The sequence below is a fragment of the Otolemur garnettii genome, unplaced genomic scaffold, assembly GCF_000181295.1.
Source record: "Otolemur garnettii isolate 467f Iridium unplaced genomic scaffold, OtoGar3 scaffold00010, whole genome shotgun sequence".
Taxonomy (NCBI): Eukaryota; Metazoa; Chordata; class Mammalia; order Primates; family Galagidae; genus Otolemur; species Otolemur garnettii.
In genome coordinates this window covers 29005662-29026767 of record NW_003852405.1, presented here as the reverse complement: position 1 = coordinate 29026767, position 21106 = coordinate 29005662, and the positions used below count along the sequence as shown (strand labels likewise).

At 46.6% G+C, this 21106-nt stretch overlaps 1 protein-coding gene across 1 annotated transcript in view; it reads left to right on the top strand.

Moving 5' to 3' along the window:
- Nucleotides 1–21106, top strand: part of AK5 (adenylate kinase 5) — a 227219-nt gene that overhangs the window by 187504 nt on the left and 18609 nt on the right. The window contains exons 11-12 of the mRNA XM_003784217.1: nucleotides 15304–15467; nucleotides 17965–18081. Of these exons, the coding sequence (XP_003784265.1) occupies nucleotides 15304–15467; nucleotides 17965–18081 (281 nt within the window). The remainder of the gene's footprint in view (nucleotides 1–15303; nucleotides 15468–17964; nucleotides 18082–21106) is intronic.

Genomic DNA, 21106 nt, shown 5'->3' with positions numbered 1-21106 from the left:
GGGGCAGGGTGGGAGCGGAGCACCAGGAGGTCCCGGGGCAGGGTGAGGGAGCACCAGGAGGTCCCGGGGCAGGGTGAGAGGGGAGCACCAGGAGGCCCAAGGGCAGGGCAGGAGGGGAGCACCAGGAGGCCCAGGGGCAGGACCAGAGGGGAGCACCAGGAGGCCTCAGGGCAGGGCTTCTTTTGACAAGTTGAGCACTCGTCAAAAGAAGGCAGAGAGGGAGCACCAGGAGACCCTGGGGCAGGGTGGGAGGGACAGAGGAGGACACACCTCAGAGGGTCAACAGCACAGGAAGAGCCAGGGCTGGAGGAAGGGCAAGGAAACCTTCAAGGTGGCAGAGTAGCCCTGACAGGGAGACTGACCTCTGAACTGGACTTCCAGGGTTATCAGAAATCCCGGGGTTGAACTGAAGAAGCCAAGACTAGACTCGCCTGACCAGACTGGGCTGTGAAGTAAGGCTGGGCAGTGCGAGCAGGGCTGCTGTGAGGGTTGATCTCAGGGGTCAACTTGAGCAGGGTGAGGGATCCCCAGACCGCTGGTAGAGCATTGTTCCTGGAGATTGGGGGGGGGGTTCCAGAAAAGAATGTCTTTTGAACCAGTAGCCTGAGTAAGGAACACCCACCCTCACCAATATGGGTGGGTACCATATAATCCACTGGGGGTCTGGACAGAACAAGGAAACATGAATTTTCTCTCTCTCTTCTGGATGTGGGTCATCCTTTTTCCTGTAGACACCAGCAACCCCGCAGGCTCTCAGGCCTTTGGACTCAGGATGAGCTGTTCCCCAGCTCACAGACAGCCTGCTCTGTCACTCTCCCACTGACTGATTAGCAACTGAGTGAAGGCACATCTCCAGGCTTGAGTCACTGAAAGCCTCCTTCGCTTGTTCAGAGACCTGCTAAGAATGATCCATGGACACTGGCAGATGCCGCGGACTATGGCAGGACTCATCCCCGGAGACCTTTCCGCGCTCCATAATGGAGTCAGCCGGTTGCCAGTGGTCCCTCTTGTACATCCAGGGATATCCGACTGGCTCTGTTTCTCTGGAGGATGAGCTTCCAGCTGAGTCCCAGCCTGTGGCCTGGCCCAGCTGGAGTGTGGTCCTTGCTCCATACACAGGCATGAGATCGCCACAGCGCTTTTTCCCCTGCAGGAAGCAGACTCTAGAGCCTCTTGACACTCTCCCAGGTCTGACATCTGGATGTTCACAGTCCAGACTATTCAGAATGGGAGGGTAAAAGAAGGGAGACAGTGGCCTACTTTCCAAGAGAGCCAGGAGTGCATCTACAAACCAATGAGATGCCTTTTTAATGCTGGAGAAACGCGGTGTCATGTGCTGACAATGAACCTACTTAACGGTAGAAACCTTTTCACTGAAGAAAGCCTCCAAGTAACATCAAACTAGAATGCAATGCTTTCTTCACTTAATCAAACCAAATTAATAAACCTTTACCGAGGCCTTACTCTGCTCAAAGAACTAAGAAATTCAAAAGGCATGAAATAGTCCTTGGAACGCCACATGACAGAGCAGAGGTTTTTTTTTTTTTTTATGCTTTTAAATTATTTTCTCAAAGGAAGGATGTGGCTGAGTTAATTAAGAATCATCCAGAAGGACAAATTATTACTTATAAAAGGGGAGGGGGCACAAGTGTTTGCAGGTAAAATGAATGGAGACCTCACACTCATGGTCCCTGTAACACAGGTGGAAATCTTGGAAGCACTATTAACTCATCACCTGAGCCGCCCCCATGGTTCTGGCTGTGGACACAGATGGGGAGTTCAGCAGGATAGCCACAGCAAGGGAAGCCATTTGCATGTGAGATGTCACCCAGGGTGCTCAGGCCGAGTGAGGCCTCTGGAAAGCTGAGCTGTGGAGCCTTAAAAACAGAAGCAGAGCAGCGTGTAGAGAGGAAATGGTGTCCCCTGAAGCAAGGGAGAACAGAGTCTCCGTCTGGGGAAGGTTCAGGAAAGTGTAATGACAAGTGTCTGTTGAGTTTGGTGACGTTGGTGACAGCAGGTCTCATGGAACAGAGAGGAGCACAGCCGGTGGTCATGGTGACGTGGGTAAGGGAAGAAGGCTGCATGCAGACCACGCTTTCAAGAGGCTTGACTCTGAGAGAAAGAAAAGAGTTAGGGGGGCACAAAAAGGGAAGGGAGGCCAAGGGTGGGTTGTTTTCTTTTAACTCTGAGCGATTCAGGCCCATTTGTGTGAAGAGACAGGCAGTACAGGTCCTGGTTCTAGTCCAGAGCATCACTGTGCGAGTTCCAGGGCCAGCTCCCACCTGTGACCTTACACCGCTGTTCCTCAGTTTCCCCTCCTCACATGGACGGAATACCGAGGTCGCAGGGTCGATGTGAGGAGGAGGAATTAACACATGTACCGCTGCTCTTAGTAAAAGCTCTGAGAGAGCTGGCTGGCATCCCCACGACTGCGTGCGAGTGCAGGGGACAAGCACTGAGAGGGAGGGGAAGCTGAGAAAAGGAGGGATCAGAGGTGAATCGGGCTGAGGGAAGGATGCTGCAAGGTGGGGGAGCCATGACAGGTTTAGCGGGTGTGGAAGTTCATGTTTTCTCCAGTTTCTTGTTAAAATTAAGCACTCCCTAAAGGACTGAGCTGTGAAGTGGTGTTTCACCTACAACCAGCCGTAGCTGGCTGGAATCAGAGCCAGTTAACCAAGAATGTCTCTGAGGCCTTGGGCTTAAACTGCCTGTGTGCAGCGGTTTCCTGGAGCTGACACTTTGCTGCAGTTGTTTACAGCTCAGCCCTGTGGGAGACTGTTGGACTATAGCAGCGCACTTGTGGCCTGCTGAGGAAAAGAGAGCCATGAGGAGGAGAAGAGAGCCTGTATTCACCAGGGCTTTCTCTTCCAACTGGCTCCAGGCTCCTCTGAACCAAGAGTCTCAGAGCTTCTTCTTAGCTGCACATGAAACCTATTTAAACCAGCCATCAGGTGGTCAAGCCAATACAAGATGCGTGGAACAGGGCACAGCTGTTTTGATTTAACGTGTCTTGTGTTGCTGTGCCCCAGTGATTTTTTTCTCACACGTGTCTGGGGCACTGACTCTGTAAGAGACGTTCCCCATGGTTGTGCCGTGCTTCAGGGAATGGCTGTTACTAGGAAGTGGCTCTGGTGTTAGTGCCACAAACCCACCATCAACAGCAGCCTAGTGACCTCTGTGAAGTGGAAGGAACAGTGTGACAGGGCTCCAGTTACATATGTCCCGCTTGGACAAACTCTTGTCCAGAGTAGATGGAAACTGGCGTGGCAGACCAGCACCCAGACACGCCTGTTTTCCTGGGAGTCCTCAGCTTGGTCTGGATGGAGCTGTGGACACGAGCACTGAGACTCTCATCCCAACGTCTGCTGCCGAGAAAGGCAGAGATTGTTCATCACTGGAACATCTGGCCGAGGCCAGCCGGCAGGCTCCTGGAGTCTGGCCTGGGAACCCTTTCCGCTGACCACATTTTCTCCTGAGACATGGTCTCCCTTTGTGGCTTGAGCATGAGGGCAGCAGCATGATCATAGCTCACAGCGACCTTAAACTCCTGGCTCAAGTGAACCTCTTGCCTCAGCCTCCTGAGTAACTGGGACTACAGGTGTGCACCACCACATCAGCTAATTTTTTTGTTTTTTAAATAGAGACAGGGATCTCACTATGTTGCTCAGGCAGATGTCCAACTCCTGGCCTCAAGTCATCCTCCCGCCTCACCCTCCCAAAGTGCTGGGATTACAGGCATGAGCAACCACACCCAGCCTCTTCTTTTCTTTTTTTTTTCTTTGAGTCAGAGTCTCACTTTGTCACCCTGGATACCGTGCCATGGTGTGATAGCTCAGCTTCCCAATTAGCTGGGACTACAGGTGTGGGCCACCATGCCTAGCTAGCTTTTTATTTTTTTTTTATTTTTTTATTTATTTTTTTTTTTTAGTAGACATGGGGTCTTGCTCTTTCTCATGCTGGTTCAAACTCCTGAGCTCAAGCAATCCACCCACCTAGGCCTCCCATAGTGCTAGGATTAGAGGCGTGAGCCACTTTGCCTGGCCTCCATCCTTTTCTTTAAGGCCATCGTGGCCGGTTAATTGAAAGGTGCTTTTTAACTAAAACTCATGAAAGAAACCATGCCCTTTTATAAAGTTTTTCCTTTTCTGTTTGTTTCCATAGTACCTAACAGGATGCTTGACATTTAGTGGACATTTAATATAAAGTAAATGAATGGAACGGGGGATGATGAGAGCACAGATAAAGTGACTGTCCCCAGGTTCCCCAGGCTGGAACTGCAGGTGCCTGTCACCATGCATAGCTAATTTTTTTTCATTCATGTGGATATGGGGGTCTCACTGTGTTGCCCAGCCTAGTCTTGCTCTCCTAGCACCAAGGTGATCCTCTCACCTCAGCCTCCCAAACTGCTGGCATCATAAGTGTGAGCAGCTGCACTCAGCACAAATGTTTGCTTTTTAATCTTCCCCAGGATTGAGTTCACAAAAACAATAGAAAGAAGATGTCCTCATGGCGCAGATGCTGCCGTGGTAGTCCACTAGCCCAATGTCTGGGGAGAAATACTATTCATATTTTGATTTATATCCTCTTTATTTTTGTCTATGTGTATATTTTTTAAATATACATTTCATCAGAATGAGGTCATGCAACCTTAAAGCCTACTTTTTGTTTTAACGAAAGTCTTATGGGTAGGCATTTTTTAAAGAGGCATATCTGAATATACTGTGTCATTTTTTTACAGTTCTTTTCTTCAATTGAAACAGGGACATCCACAGCCATATGTGTTCAGTTTCATGAAATTTCACTAATTGGACACCCCCCCCCCATCTTAGCAAAATGCAAATTAAATCACTGTTCCATGCAAGGGTTACCTAGACATTTTTTGACTTTATATTAATGGAATTATATGTATTCTTTTGTATCTGTCTTCTTTCAATACATCATTTTAATGACTGCATCCTGTGTTTTGTAGTGCTATATTATATAATTTATTCAGTTTATCCCTTTTCCTGATTCATAGATTCATGCATAGCTATGTAACTGAAGTAGTGATTTCTTTTCCCTTTAGGATAAATTCACAGATGTGAAAACTTTTAAGACTTTTTACTTATTTTGCCAAATTGCCCTTCAGAAACATTGTACCAATTTTATATTCCCGTCACGATGCACACGACTTTCAGTTTCCACAGAAATGAACACAAAACCTCACAAAACACATTCCCTTAGATGTGATCCAGCCAGCCTCCACCACAAATGTCCCTACCTGTCTTGCAATTCCTCCCCCTTTTTTTTGTATTTGTACGAAGTAGACTAAAGGCACAAATATTCAAGTTTTCTGAGAAAGTGTAGAGGGCAGTGTGAGAAGTGACCTTGGAACAAGAAGCTTATTTTCAGATGGGAAGAGAAGCACAGAGGGTGAGGTATCAGAACACACAGGTTGCCAAGGAGCACCAAACCCGAAGCTGACATGTGGGGAAAGATACAAAGAAACAAAACAGAGGATGTGGATCTGGCAGGTGCCTTCGGGGAGTGGGACTAGTTTCCATATCCTTTTACTTTTCTGAATTGTCTCCATCTTCAATAAGGAGCATGCATTTCATTCACGAGGAAGGATTATTTCTTTAAAAGCAGAAAATAGGCTAAGTTCATACATTTCCTATTATATTCACCTAATACATGCCTGAAACCCTAGTGTGAACTGGGCTACAGGGTAGTAATAAAGGATGGCTTAGTATGTTTAAGAGGAATTTGGAAGCGGCAGAGCACTCTAGAATGAGGAATATCAAAAATCCAGAGACCCGAACAAGCAGAGCCTGACTGAGGCCACTTCTGAAAAGCTCTGGTCTATGGGTTTGAAAAAAGAAATGTGCCTGCTGTGTTGGGTCTGGAACAGGCCCTGGGGATCTCTGGGTGTAGAAATAGAGGACAGGTGTGTTAAGGGTATTTTCTCGTGAGCAGTTTGACAATTCTGCTCCTGTCTCTGTTTGGAGATGGAGTTAAGATGGAGATGGGGCTATGGTAAGGTGACCAGATGTCCCGCTTTTGGCGGGACAGTCCTGATTTTTGTCTTGCATCCTGTAGCATTTTTAAAAAGCCCTCATTTTCGGAAAGAATGCACGACAAGCTAGGAAACACGAGAGAACAGGAAGGGAATACAGTTTTCGGCTGCCATGTGGCTGTTTCGCCAGGATATGAGTTTTATACTATTTTTGTTAATTTTATAATGTTAAACTTTAATAATAACAAATAATTGTTAAGAACTGCTTATCAAAGTTTGCGTTGTTGTCAGGCCCCGCCCCCCAGACCCCACTCCCCCCAATGGTGTCCCACTTTACCAATGTTAAAACCTGGTCACCTTAGGCTAGGGTGCTAGGAGTGCAGCAGCATCAGAGCTGGGACATGGAGGAGCCACCACCATGGTGCCTGCTGTTTCCTTCCCCTCAGCCCTGAACTTACTTTGCCTTCTGTCCATGGAAGCACTAGTGTCTTGGCACTCAGTTTCTGAGTCTTGTCTTAATGAGACATTCTACATGTCTCACTGTGGCTGTAGAGAGTGTTGGCTGAATGAATTACAAAATCATAGACTGTTAATTGTCAGAACAGAGATGAGAGCATGTCCCTAAAGTCTCCCAGCTAATAAATGGTGAGACCTGATAGGGTTGCCAGATTTAACAAATAAAAACACAAGTTCTCTAATTAAATTTGAATTTTAAATAAACCACGACTTGGTGTTTAGTGAAAGTGTGTCTCATGCAGTATGTACTTGGGCACGTGTGTGTCACCTGGGAACCCTGCAGGTGGCCAAGAGGAAAGCCCAGCTCCCAGTGACCACTCCAGATTCCTAAGGACTGTCCGGTGCACTTCTGAACAGGTCTGTCTGATTCTGGAAAGAAGGTCTGGAAGGCCCATTGCATATGAGAGGCTATAGAGCTTTGACCTTGGCACTGTTTCAGTTACAGGGTTGCAAATGGCACCTGCCTCAAATAGCCGAAGTTAGGAGTAAACTGTTGAAAATAAAACACATAAATCAGGTACTTGTTATATAAAGAATCAGCCAAAAGCTTTGTGAACCAGAGACTTTCATCCTCATAGTCCACAATGACTTTTCAAACGTGTGGTCTCTGCCCAGTCCACTGATGTGGAATCGGCCTCCGTCCCCCTACTATGCGCCCAACCTTGATGCTGAGGAAACAGAAACTTCCCCTCATCTGCAAGAAAGAGGATGGCCCTGCTTTTGATAAGGCAATGAAGATTTTTATTAACCATCATAACAATTTTTCATTCTTGATAAACCATTATCTCAGTGTTATTACATTGTAAATATGAAAAGAAAGATCAACAAAGACTTCCTGCAGTGACTGTTGGGGAGTTCACAGCAAATTGCCTTGCTTAAATTATCTACTCTAGAAGTTCCAAATTGGGCTAATCAGCAGCATCACCCAGGGAATTTTTTTAATGATTATCATTTTTTATTATGAAAATATTTCAAACACAGACTAAAGCTGAAAGACTTTTGCAGTGAATACTTGTATACCCATCACCTAGAGTCTACCACTGACATTTTACTGCAAGTTGAGTATCCCTAATCTAAAACTCTGAAATCTGAAATGCTCTGAAATTAGAAACTTTTTGAGCAACTGACTTAATGCTCAAAGAAAGCACTCATTGGAGCAGTTTGGATTTCAGATTTTCAGATTAAGTATGCTCAGTAAGTATAATGTAAATATTCCAATTTTTTTTAAAAATCCTAAATCTAAAACACTTCTTGCCCCAAACATTTCTGACAAGGGATACTCAACTTGTTTATCTTCTCTTACAACATTTGTGTCCCTCTATTCACCCAAGCACAGATCTTTTTTTCTTAAAAGTAAATTGAAGGCCAGGTGAGGTGGTTCCCACCTGTAATCCTAACACTCTGGGAGGCCAAGGCAGGCAGATCACCTGAGCCCAGGAGTTGGAGACCAGCTGAGCAAGAGCAAGACCCCATCTCTACTAAAAATAGAAAAACTGGCCAGGTGTTGTGGCAGGCACCTGTAGTCCCAGATACTCAGGAGGCTGAGGCAAGAGAATCAGTTGAGCCCAAGAATTTAAGGTTGCTGTGAGCTATGATACCACAGCACTCTACCAAGGGTGACAAAGTGAGTCTCAGTCTCAAAAAAAAAAAAAAAAATTCATTGAGATATTTGTATGTTTTCCCTGGGGAATTTTTAGACTATAAATTCCCAGGCTTGGGGGATGGAGCAAGATGGCAGACCAGAAGGATCATTCAGCTCCATTCTCCTGGAACAACTGGAGAAAAAGAGAGATCCCACCCATACCTGATGCAGGAACCTTACCCAGAGTCATAGCTCAGGTGAGCTAGATACAGTGTGTGGAAATCTGATGAAATAGGCAAGTGATTGAGACTGGCAGGGCTCAGCTCAGCTGGCCCCCTCCCCAGGGAGGTCCAGGATGGGAGGAAGCCTTTCTGGAGTTTGCAGTCGTTGGGGGAAGCTGAATGTTGAGTGGAAAGCTTGGAAGAGTGGGTGGACTCAAACAGTATACAGCAACCAGATTTGAATGCTAGTTGGAGTGAATTTGCCATAGGTTTGGCAGCTAGTGAGACAGCCATACTTGAGAAGGTCTTGGTGGCCAGGGGGCTGCCATTGTGGGAAGGTCTTAGCAGGGGCCTAAAGCATGGCCATCTTAATTCCATTTGCTGAGATCAGAACTCTACTCTTGAGATAGGTTGATGGACTCCCACATTCCATGGGAACTGGAGTCAGGGGGCACTGTGAGCTTTAAGATCCCAACTAGGCAGGATCCAAATGCTAAGGAAACAATCAGGTGATTCTTGAAGGCAACTAAGTTTGGAGTAAGGATTATAAAGGCTGCTGGCTGTGCTCTCCATGTCCTAAAAAACCCACAGCACCACCTGGTGTCCCAGTGACATGTTGCAACATACTGTCATCAAGAGCAAGGACTTCTGTTTAAAACAAAGGAGGCAGTGAGAAGGAAAAAGGAGAACAAGGTGAACAAGAAGAAAGAACACATGAGGAGGAACCAACAGAAAAATTCAGCCATCCAAAACAGAGGAATTCCCCCAAGGGACCATGAGGCAGCTACTGCAGAAGACTCCACCTATGAAGAATTAATGGACTCGACAGAAAGGGAATTCAAAATATGGATGATAAAGGCAATAAAAGGAATGGATGAGAAAATGTAAAGACACAACCAAAAGTCAGGCAAGAGCTATATAGAACATAGAAAGAATATGGTGGAGCTTATGGAAATGAAGGAGACAATCAGAGAATGTAAAGATGCAATAGAAAGTATCAAAAATAGGTTTGACCATGGAGAAAAAAGAACATCAGAGCTAGAGGATAAAGTTTTCGAGTTAATCCAGGTAGTTAAAGAGGCTGAAGAAGAGAGAAATCAAAACAGGCACTTAGAGAACGATGAGTCTCCATGAAGTGTCAAACATAGGAATAATAGGGATTTCTGAAGGGGAAGAAAATTGTCCCAAAGGAATGGAAACCCTACTGGAGACTATCATAAATGAAAACTTTCCAAGTTTTACTAAAAATCCCAACACACTTCTTTCAGATGGCTATTGAACCTCATATCATCTCAACTCAGAGCCTCTCCAAGACACATTGTAATGAACCTATCCAAAGTCAAGATGAAGGAAAAACTTCTGCGGCTCAGCGCCTGTACCTCAACAGCTAGGGCACCAGCCCATGCACCAGGGCTGGTGGGTTTGAACCCGGCCCAGGCCTGCAAAACAACAATAACAACTACAAAAAAAATAAAATAAAATAAAATAGCCAGGCATTGTGAGAGGCACCTGTAGTCCCACCTACTTGGGAGGCAAGAGAATCACTTAAGACCAAGATTTGAAGGTTTTTGTGAGGTGTGATGCCACAGCACTCTACCAAGAGTAACATAGTGAGACTCTGTCTCAAAAAAAAAAAAAAAAAAAAAACTTCTGCAAGCAGCCAGGAGTAAGTGCCAATGATTCTCTTGCCTCAGCCTCCCAAGTAGCTGGGACTACAGGCACCTGCCACAACACCTGGCTATTTTTTGTTGCAGTTTGGCTGGGACTGGGTTCAAACCCACCACCCTCAGTATATGGAGCTGGCGCCCTACCTACTGAGCCACAGGCACCGCCTGACAGCAGACTTTTCAACCAAAACTTTCCAAGCCAGAAGAGTATGGTCATCCACCTTCAACATTCTTAAGCAAAAGAATTTTCAGCCCAGAATTCTGTATCCTGCTTAACTAAGCTTCAAAATTGATGGAGAAATCAAATCTTTGCAGATACAAAAGAACTGAGGAAATTCACTACAACAAGACCAGCTCTACGGAAAATACTTAGACCTATTCCCAACACCGACCACCACAGTGGACCACCAGCAAAGTAAACACCCAGAAGATAAAGGTCAAAAGTTAGCTTGGACAGTGGCGCAAAGGATAAAACGACATAACAGACTTTCACAAAATAAGATGAATAGAACTCCACCACACTTATCATTTCTCTCAATAAATGTCAATGGACTGAACTCACCACTGAAGAGGCACAGACTGGCTGATTGGATTAAAAAAGCACAAGCCATCCATATGCTGTCTCCAGGAGACACACCTAGCCTTGAAGGACAAATCAAGACTCAGAGTTAAGGGATGGAAAACAGTATTTCAAGCAAATGGATATCGGAAGCTGGGACTACAGTTATGTGCCATAATACCTGGCTAGTTTTTCTATTTTTAGTAGAGATGGGGTCTCACTCTTGCTCAGGCTGGTCTGAAACTTCTGAGCTCAAGCAATCCACTTGCCTCGGCCTCCCAGAGTGCTAGGAATGTGTGTGAGCCACCATGCCTGGCCCAGCTTTGCCATTTCATTCTTTTTCTGTCCTGAGGCTAAGTGCCTGCAACAGTTGTTTAAGAGACAGGGCCTTCTCTTGAAAAGCCCAGCTAGTGAATGCAGGAGGTGTGTCATAAGAGAAGATTGCTTCCGTTAAGAAAAAGCAAAGTGAAAGAGATGGCCAGGTGGACATGCTGAGGTGATGTAGACTTCAGTTCTATCTCATAGAACGACAGGTGCTGAGAGCATGCAGACTTAGTCTGTCTGGGTCACAATTGCCCCGCAGTCTCCTTCCAAGGCAGCGCCGTCAGGACCGTGGGTACACGATATTCACAGTATTTACAATTTTCCCAATATAGCGTCTTTGGTCTCAGAGGGAAAATTCTGTCAACTACATCTGAGCTTGAGAATAAAGGTGGATTTTTTTTGTTCCTTTTTGGAAGTATTGACAGACCCTTATCAAAATGAAATCTCATATCCCAGCTCTCTTTGTGAAACACAGCACATGGGATTGGGTATGGGTTTGTTCAGGGGTTTGGTTGAGACTGAGCCAGGATGACAGTGTGACAGCTCCTGTCTGCCATCAGTCATCTTGGCACCGAGAACACAGCCCACTCGTTCTGAGATGTGGCGCCTCAAAAGAGTTTTTTTCTATGTAGCGAATTATCCTGGAGGGATATCAAGGCCCCATTGTTTTGTATTTAAAAGTCATAAGTTGAGACCTCAAAGACATGTCAGTGACAGTTAAATGAAAATTCATGTTTCCACCAGCCGTTTCTGCAGCTTTCACTGCAGTGATAAAATCACTTTGTTCTTTAGTTTGGAGCCAAGGGAAGAACCAAGCCATTGTGTAGGTTACTTAAAATTCCACAGTGCCTGCCACATTTGGCCAGAGAATGCTAAGAATTTGCAGCTGTTGCTCCCGGGAAAGGTTTCTAACTGGGGCAGCGGCTGCGGCTTTAACACACAGCTGTTGTTAATTCAAGCTGAAGATTTTTAATTGCCTTTGTGTCAGGATTTATTAAATAACATTTTAGGAGAACAAAAACTATAATAGTCATATTAGTAGGATGCTGAAGGAAGAAAATAATTGGAAGACAGCATTTTTACCCGGTAAGCTAAGTCTGCAGTTATCTTTTCCGCATGACTGGCTGCCAGCCATTCCAGGAAAAGAGATTCTAGGGAAATCCGGCCCCCAAAGCCCCGGTGGCCTCTGAAGGAGCTCAGTCAGACGCTTTCTCCCCTTAGTCTCTTTCGGGAAGCAGTTCTTCCCCCAGGGGGCCTTCTCTCCTCGCCATACTCTCCGTCCCTAGTTTATCAGGAGACAGGAGCCCTGGTGCTTGAAGCAAACCCAGCATTAGTTGGCCACAGGCTGCCCCTTCGAGTGGCCTGTATCATTTTTGGGGAGCCTCTATAATTGCTGTTTTCCTGTTACATGCAGCCCATCCATGACAGTCCTGTGAAGGGCCTGACCCCTCCCCACTTGGCTCAGAGCAGCTGTCGGGATGAGCAGGAGATAGAAAATGCAGACCTTCCCTGGATGTCTTGCCAAGGCAAAGAAGGGGGAGTGAGAGGCCCTTCTACTAAGGAGGGACAAGCACTGATGTTACTCCTTACGTGGGAAGAGGCCAAGTGTGCCAAGAAAGGAGTTTTGAGTGCAAGGACAGGCAAACCAGGAAAATTTCAGAACAAGTTGTAAATTTTCATTACCATACCAAAATCTCAGTATGTTTCTGCATTTTAATATTAAAGACTCCCTTTAAACAGGAAAACTTTTATTTATCAGGCTTCTGTGAAGCACTTGCTATGTGTGAGGTATTCTTTGAGGGGCTGAGGACACCCAGACAAGCCTCCAGGGCAGACGGCAGAGCCACCCAAGTGCTGTTTACACCCCTTTGCTCCAACAAAGCTGAGGCCGAGAGGTCCAGTTCCTACCAGAAGGGGAAGCATCTGACCTGGGCCTATGGGGTAAGGGGGCCCTTGATAGTTTAAAAAGAGGATGAATGGGTAAAGAAAATGTGCTGGAAAATGGAAAATTAGCCAGCCACAGAAACCTGCCATTTGCAACTACGTGGAGGAACCTGGAGGATACGCATTAATTGAAATAAGGCAGACACAGAAAGGCAAATCCCACGTGATCCCCCTCGTGTGTGGGACCTTAAAAGGGCTAATTCATAGAAGCAGAGAGTAGAATGGTTGTGGCTGGGGGACTGGGGTGGTGGGGAGGATGGGGAGATGTTGACCAAGGGTGCAAACTTTTAGTTATAAGATGAATGTGGCCGGGTACAGTGGCTCAGGCACTCTGGGAAGTCAAGGTGGGTGCATTGATTGAGCTCAGGAGTTCCAGACCAGCCTGAGCAAGAGTGAGACCCTGTCTCTACTAAAAACAGGAAAACTAGCTGGGCTTCATGGCAAGCGTCTGGAGTCCCAGTTACTCAGGAGGCTGAGTGAGGCAAGAGGATTGCTTGAGCCCAGGGGTTTGGGGTTGCTGTGAGCTATGATGATGCCACGGCACTCGACCCAGGGTGACAAAGTGAGACTCTGTCTCAAAAAAAAAAAAAAAAAAAAATGAATGTGATCTACAGACCTATGTGTAGCATGAGGACTATTACTTAACAATACTGTGTTGTATACTTGGAATTGGCTGAGAGAATAAATCTTAGATATCCACACACACACAGAGGTAACTGTGAGGTGATGGACATGTTAACCACCTTGACCGTGGTAACCGTTTCACAATATCTATGCCCCGCACTGGCCGCACGCAGACTTTTTGAGTCCTATTTTGTTTATCTGTGCTGTCAGATACCGTGAAAATTATGCATGGACCCTTTCATTTTTGCTCATCAGCTTTGATTGGTGTTTCTGTATTTACTGGGTGGCCCAGGAGAACTCTTCCTCTTCCAAAATGAAGAAAAAAAAGTTAGACACCCCTGCTTTACACCTTAAATTCATAAATTTTACTGATTATATCTCCATAAAACTGGGCAGGGGAGAAAGAAAAGAGGAGGAAGGAAGGGCCTTTGAAGGCCAGGACAGAGAAGGGCCTTGTGGGCATCTGTGCTGCTGAAGGAGCTGCATGTAGTGGACAGGGAGGTGATGGGGGGGGCTAAAAATAAAGTCGCTGGAGAATTACATGGGACTAGGTTCTGGACAGTTGAAATCCCACTGTAAGGCGTTTGGGTTTTAGTCTGTGGGGCATGGAGAGCCACTGAATCCTATGGGGCTGGGGAGTGACCTATCTTTTGGCCACATCATCCTCTCAGCCTCACCCATTCCACACGCCAGGCATGTGGACATGATCTGGCCACAGAGGGGAAGAGAAGAGAGAGTATCTCCGAGACCCAGAGCCTGGGCTTCTTGCTACTTACTAGCCAGGTAGCCTAAGGCAATGGAGATAACATCTCTGTGCCTCTGCTCCCCATCTGCAAAACGGGGACAGTAGTAGTGCCTGTCTCCTAAAGTTATTTTAAATCAATACACATAGACCACTTAGAACAGTGAGGTGTGTGATAAGCACTTGGCAAAAGTTAGCTTTTGTTACTGTCAGATGTAGAAGCCTCTGACTTAGTAACTGGTTGACCTTGGAAGGCAAAAGAAAGTAAAAAATGTTACATTCATTAAAGGGGTATGGCAGTTAATAACAATGACTAGGAAAAAAAAAGAAAAAATCATATTGAAGGTCATTCTACAAAATAACAATCTAGAATCTTCAAAAGTGCCAAGGAAACCCAAAGGAATAGTTCCCTGCTGAAGGAGACCAGAGGACAAGACAACTGAAGGCCATGGGTGATTCTGAACTTGAACTTGCTCCACAGGCTGTAAGAGAACAATACTGGCTCCAGTGGGACAATTCAGTTGGGCTTTGAATGGCGGTGAAGGAGGACAGGTTTGTTTCCATGTTTGTAGGAAAAGACTCCTGAATGTTATGGACCTGTTATGGACCGAAGAGACTTGACAATTAGCAACTTTATTCCCAAATGTTTCAGAAAGTTCTTTGCAGTCTACTCACAACTGTTTTGTAACTTTGTGGTTATTTGAAAATAAAACAATTTCTCTTGTAACTTAACAGCTAACGCTTGGTGTGCGCTAGGTACCAGGCCCTCAGTGCTTTGCTGGTAAGCAGGTTCCCCAGGAAACTTCTCTGACTCGGCTCTCTGATGGAAAGGGAGGCGCAAGCTCCTGTGGCAGCCTCCTCCATTAACTGCTTGTAACCACTAGTTACAAGTGGTCTAGACCAGTAACTGTCTCTCTGTAACACCCCCACCACCCCACAGCCCCACCACGGATAGTAAGTCTCCATCACGCCCAGCACAGCTCCCAGGAGGCAGAGAGCTTTGGTGTCGCCTCAGTTCTCAGGACCGACCTGGTCCATGCAGTGCTGAGGCTTGCTCTCCGTGGCGACTGCAGTCCAAAACAAGGCACCAGTCCTGGGATGCTTGTCTGATACATGCCTTCTTTTCAAGGTGGCCCTGGCTCTGGCAAAGGCACACAGTGTGAAAAGCTGGTGGAAAAATATGGATTTACGCATCTCTCGACTGGCGAGCTCCTGCGTCATGAACTGGCGTCAGAATCTGAAAGAAGCAAATTGATCCGAGACATCATGGAGCGTGGAGACCTGGTACCCTCAGTAAGCAACGTGCCTGCCCTCCGCCCTGCATTCCCTGTCTGGGGAGATATTTGGGACAGTGCACTCTTGAGCTGCTGGAACAAAGGGAACCGAAGGGACGAGAGCTGCATTTTCTTTCTCTCCGAGGCAACAGCCCAGGGCGGGCAGGCCCACAGCAGGCAGCCTGTCTGCCCGACCCCGTGGTGCAGGCCCAGTCTCCTGTCCGGTTGCTCTGGCAGCCCCTCACGTGTTAGCCTATTTCACATTTCCCTTGATAAATTCATTCCCACTTTAAAGTTTAAAAATCTTCAAGATAGAGGTGAATGTGGTGCAGGAGAGCCTAGAATTAGAAACCCACAGAAAACAGAAAATAATGTCTCGGTCCACTTCTAGGAGGTATGGCAGCATTAGCTTGAAATTTGGTGTCTTCCTCGTGCAATATAAGTAAAGAATATCATTTTTTAATATTTTTTTTTATCATCCATCTCTGAGAAGCTAGATGCTATGGGTATCAACACGTATTCATTCCAGCTGGGCATGGTGGCTCATGCATGTAATCCTAGCACTCTGGGAGGCCGAGGCGGGTAGACTGCTTAAGCTCAGGACTTCGAGACCAGCCTAAGCAAGAATGAGACCTTGTCTCTAATAATAGAAAAACTAGTGGGCCATTGTGCCAGGTGCCTATCGTCCCAGCTACTGAGGAGGCTGAGTTAAGAGGATAACTTAAACCCCAAAGTTTGAGCTTGCTGTGAGCTCTGATGCCATAGCACACCCAGGATGACAGAGACTGTCTCAAAAAAAAAAATTCATTCCTGCCCACTGGGTCCTCTGCCCGGCTCTGTAGTTAGGGCTTATATGATGCAACCCCTAATAGCTATCAGAGCTTTCTGCTTCCTCTCTAGCCAGCTGTAGTCAGTTTCCCACCTGGAAGCTGGAACAGTCCTCATGAGAGAAAAACAGACCCTTGCAGTGGCCTCCCCACCGGCCTCCTGCTCCCGCTCTTTGTGCCCGTAGTTTCCTCTTCCCAGGAAGCCAAAGCGATTCCTGTAAAAGTTTGCTGAACTGCATTATCCCTTCATCAGAACCTTACAAAGGCTCCCCCCCCCCCGCACTCGGAGTGAAATCCAGAACCCTCCCATAGCTCTGCCTTCAGCTTCCTTCCACGTTATTGCCACCTCACACCTCATGGCTCCCACCAGCCACTGGCCTCCTGCTGTTCCTCTCAGGACTCAGGCCCTGTTCTGCCTCAGGGCCTGGCACTTGCTATTTCCTTTAGCCTGAGTCCTCTTCCTGCATATAATCGTATCATTTGCTCCTTATCTTCATCCAGCTTTCCACTTAAATGGCACACTTTGGCTCAGCACCTGCAGCTCAGCAGCTAGGGCACTAGCCACATACCCCGGAGCTGGCAGGGTCAAACCCAGCCCGGGCCTGCTCAACAACAATGACAACTGCAACAAAGAATAGCTGGGCATTGTGATGGCACCTGTAGTCCCAGCTACTCAGGAGGCTGAGGCAAGAAAATCACTCAAGCCCAAGAGTTGGAGGTTGCTGTGAGCTCTGACCACCCGGCACTCTACCAGGGGCAACATAGTGAGACTCTGTCTCAAAAAATAAAACAAATAAATAAATGTCACACTTTATCAAAAAGGCCTTCCCTCACCACCCTATCTAAAATAGCACTCCCAGCATTCAGGATCTCTTCACCTTGGTTTAATTTGGGGCCATCAGTTATCTCTAGCTGACTCCTGAGTCTATTATATATTTGTCCATCTAGTCCCCGCCTTCCTTATTAGAATATAAACTTCACAAGGAGCAAATTGATGGTGATGGAGGGTTAGATTGTGGCCATGTTTGTGACGGCTGTGTTCCCTGAACCCCTGCCAAAAGCCAGGAAGCCAAACAACAAGGATTTCTTCCATTTGGGCAGCTGACTGCATTTTTCCTACACCCATTCCCCAACTTCATGTATCTCTCTTCACTCATTTTCCATAAACCCTGGCTGAATCAAAATTTCAACAGACAAGGCACATTGGTAGAAAATGCTACTTCACATCTACCCAAGGTCTTCCCAAGTCAGAGGGTGTCAAATTTTAATAAATAATTACTGGGAAAAATTAACAGTGAAATACATTTTATTCCATGTTTTGTCTGATTTTAAATTGCCTTTATGGCTAATTCTTGGAGTGCTAGCCTATGAAATATGGCTGTTATATTTCATCTAACCTAAGGTATTATTATTTTAAAATGCCTCAGTAAAATGTACAAGTAGTATACTAGTATATACTAGTAAGAATATACAAGAAAAACAAACCCTAACACACTGAAACCCAGCACTGATAAGATATCTGACAATTGCATAGACATTAAAATATGGGGAAGGGGCTCAGGGGAGGAGGTGGATGGAATATGGTGTGTTGCTGTCTGCTGTTAGTCTCACTGGGCCCCCTCCCTCCGTGTACTTCTAGTGTTGTGCTGTGGAAGAGTTCAGGGCCTGACCACTCTCTCTTTGCTCCAGGGCATCGTTTTGGAGCTCCTGAAGGAGGCCATGGTGGCCAGCCTCGGTGACACCAGGGGCTTCCTGATTGACGGCTATCCTCGGGAAGTGAGGCAAGGGGAAGAGTTCGGACGCAGGGTGAGCCATTGCTATGGGGATTGTTGCAGACGAAAAGTAAAGGACCTCCTTGAGTTTGGGGCTCTTCCCCAACTACGTTAATCAGAGCTTTTCATTACAAATGGCAGAAACTCAATTCAAACTAGGGGGGAAAGGGGAAGGGATGGATTTATTGACTTACTAAAACGTCCAATAGGGGTTCATACTTGCTTGAATCCAGGGGAAAAAATTAACAGTGAAGTTATGTTTTATATCACGTTTTGTCTTAAACTGCCATTATGCCTAATTTAATTGTCTGACTCTCTCCATCGCTTGAATTTTTCTTCCATTGTGTTGGCCTCATTTTCTTCTAATCCAGGCTTATATCCCGACATCTGAGTGACCTCACAGGAATGTGTTTCTGTTCCCCAGTGGGTCCAGCAAGACCCGGGGGTATGCTTTCTTGTCCTGGACTGGGTCACAGCCCTATCGTCATTGAACCAATCACTGCAGCCAAGGGGGAAGGGGAGGAACTAAGCTGATTGGCCCCTCCTCCCACCACCCCAACCTTCCCCAACCCCAGCCTCTCCCAGGGAGGAGGGTGGGTCAGGGCCACTCACAGGCAGCAGCAGGAAAGAAGCACCATTGCAGCTGCCATGGACTGAGCCTGTCCTGTACAGCACCAGCAATTTCACAAAGTCCATGCAAGAAGAGTACAGTTGTCCCCATTTATTAAACACCGACTTCAGAACCTATAAGAAATTCATATCTATAAGATAGCTCTTAAAAAAAAAAATTAGTCAGCCCCCTGAACCAGAATAGGTTCAGAGAGACTCCCTGTAGAGATCTCTCTCTTATACTAGTTTTGAAACATTTTCATATACATTCTTTTGACTGTTTTTTAAAATAGCCTAGATAGATAGATAATCCTTGTGTCAAAGGTGATGAGTTAAGACCAAAGAGGTTCAATGACTTGCCCATAGTCACAGAGTTGGTGATGACTTCCTGGGAAGTGGCAGGTGCTGGTAGGAATGAGATTTTGGGACCCATCTCCATCCACCTCTAGCAACACTGATCAAGGTGAATTGTGTTTATGTGTGTTCTGGGGTTAGTGTGACCTCCTTCTGAGCCTCTGTTTCCTTGTGCTTCCCCAGATGGCAACTAACTGTTTAAAGGTCAATTGCTCTCCTTCTACCACATTGCTACTTGAGACCAGAGTCAGGGGGAAAAAAATGCCCAGTCTTGTTTGCCAGAGTGGGCCCTGGGCTGGGCGCGGTGGTGCACACCTGTAATCCTAGCACTCTGGGAGCCCAGGGTGGGTGGATCCCTTGAGCTCAGAAGTTTGAGACTAGGCTGAGCAAGGGCAACACCTTGTCTCTACTAAAAGTAAAAAAACTAGCGGGGCATTGTGGCAGGTGATGTAGGAGGATAGCTTGAGCTCAGGAGTCTGAGATTGCTGTGAGCTAGGCTGAGGCCATGGCATTGTAGCCAGAATGAGACTCATGTCTCAAAAAAAAAAACTGGGCCCTGGACTGGCTCTGGCTGTCCCTTAGCTCCAGAGCCTCCACCAGCAAGGTGGGGTGGGCAGGGCCAGTGCTGTTGCCCTGGACTGTGTAACAGAGCCCTGTGGCTGTGGTTGCTCCAAGGAGCTCTTGCTGGGATCACTCAGGTGCTAGAATTCCAGTGACCACTTCATGAACACAAATCTCAGTAACAAACTAGTTACTCAAAATGGAATTGGGAGAACTATTCTATTCTTTCAAATTGTGTACACAATTGTACAATAACAAAATGTACCAACTGCAACTATGTTTGGAACTCATTTGAGCCTGTGAGAAGCTTTAACCAGCCTAGATAAATCTCACCAACCTTTCTGTGTCACAGAGACTGAGATGGCTGACGCATGGGACTCATCTGTCATCTTAAAAAATACAGTGGCTCGGCGCCTGTGGCTCAAGCGGCTAAGGCGCCAGCCACATACATCTAAGGTGGCGGGTTCGAATCCCCAGCCCGGGCCCACCAAGCAACAATGATGGCGGCACAACCAAAAAATGGCCAGGCATTGTGGTGGGTGCCTGTGGTCCCAGCTACTTGGGAGGCTGAGGCAGGAGACTCGCTTGAGCCCAGGAGTTGGAGGTTGCTGTGAGCTGTGATGCCATGGCACTCTACCCAGGGGATAGCTTGAGGCTCTGTCTCAAAAAAAAAAAAAAAATACAGTTCGGTTAGTTAGGCTAACAAGTTTTGCATACCTATAGCTGAGTTTTCTGAGCTATAAGGACCTTACCTTAGAGGATTGATAATACTTGGCTGTTACATATGACATCACTCAACATCAAACATAAACTAGTGTCCACCACTTAGGAGTGAGTCTGTGTGTGGTTCCTCTGTTATCTGGCTATCTTCTATTCCCAAGCCTGGGTTTTTTCTCTGTTGAATTAATGATCTGTGCCTTCAGGAAGGGAAGGGTGTGTGTGTGTGTATGTGTATGCGTGCACATGTGTGCACAGGTGTGTGTGACTGGAGCAGAAGGAATTATCCTCATTTTTTGTTTTGTTTTGTTTTGTTTTTTGAGACGGAGTCTTGCTCTGTTACCCTGCCTAGAGTCCCCTGGCATCATCATAGTTCACAGCAAGCTCAAATTGCTGGGCTCAAGCGATCCTCCTGACTCAGCCTCCCAGGTAGCTGGGACTACAGGTCCCCGCCACCACTCTCAGCTCAGTTTTCTATTTTTAGCAGAGACAGAGGGGTGGGGTCTCACTCCTGCTGGGGCTGGTCTTGAACTCCTGAGCTCAAGGGGTCCTCCTGCCTGGCCTCTCACAGACTCTGCATTTCTAATAAGCTCCCAATGACAGGCTGGTGGCCCAGGGGCCATACTTGGGCCACCCATGTGGAAAACAGGTCTGCCTCTGCCCTGCACTTACAGTGGTGCAGAAGTTCATTAACTTCCAGCTCCTGCTCAGACACACAGGATCTGCTTGTACCTGAAAGAGTCCCTGAATTATCTTTCCTGTCCCCTGAAATGCCTGAAAATGACTCCACAACTGGAAAAATCACCTGGCCCCCTCCC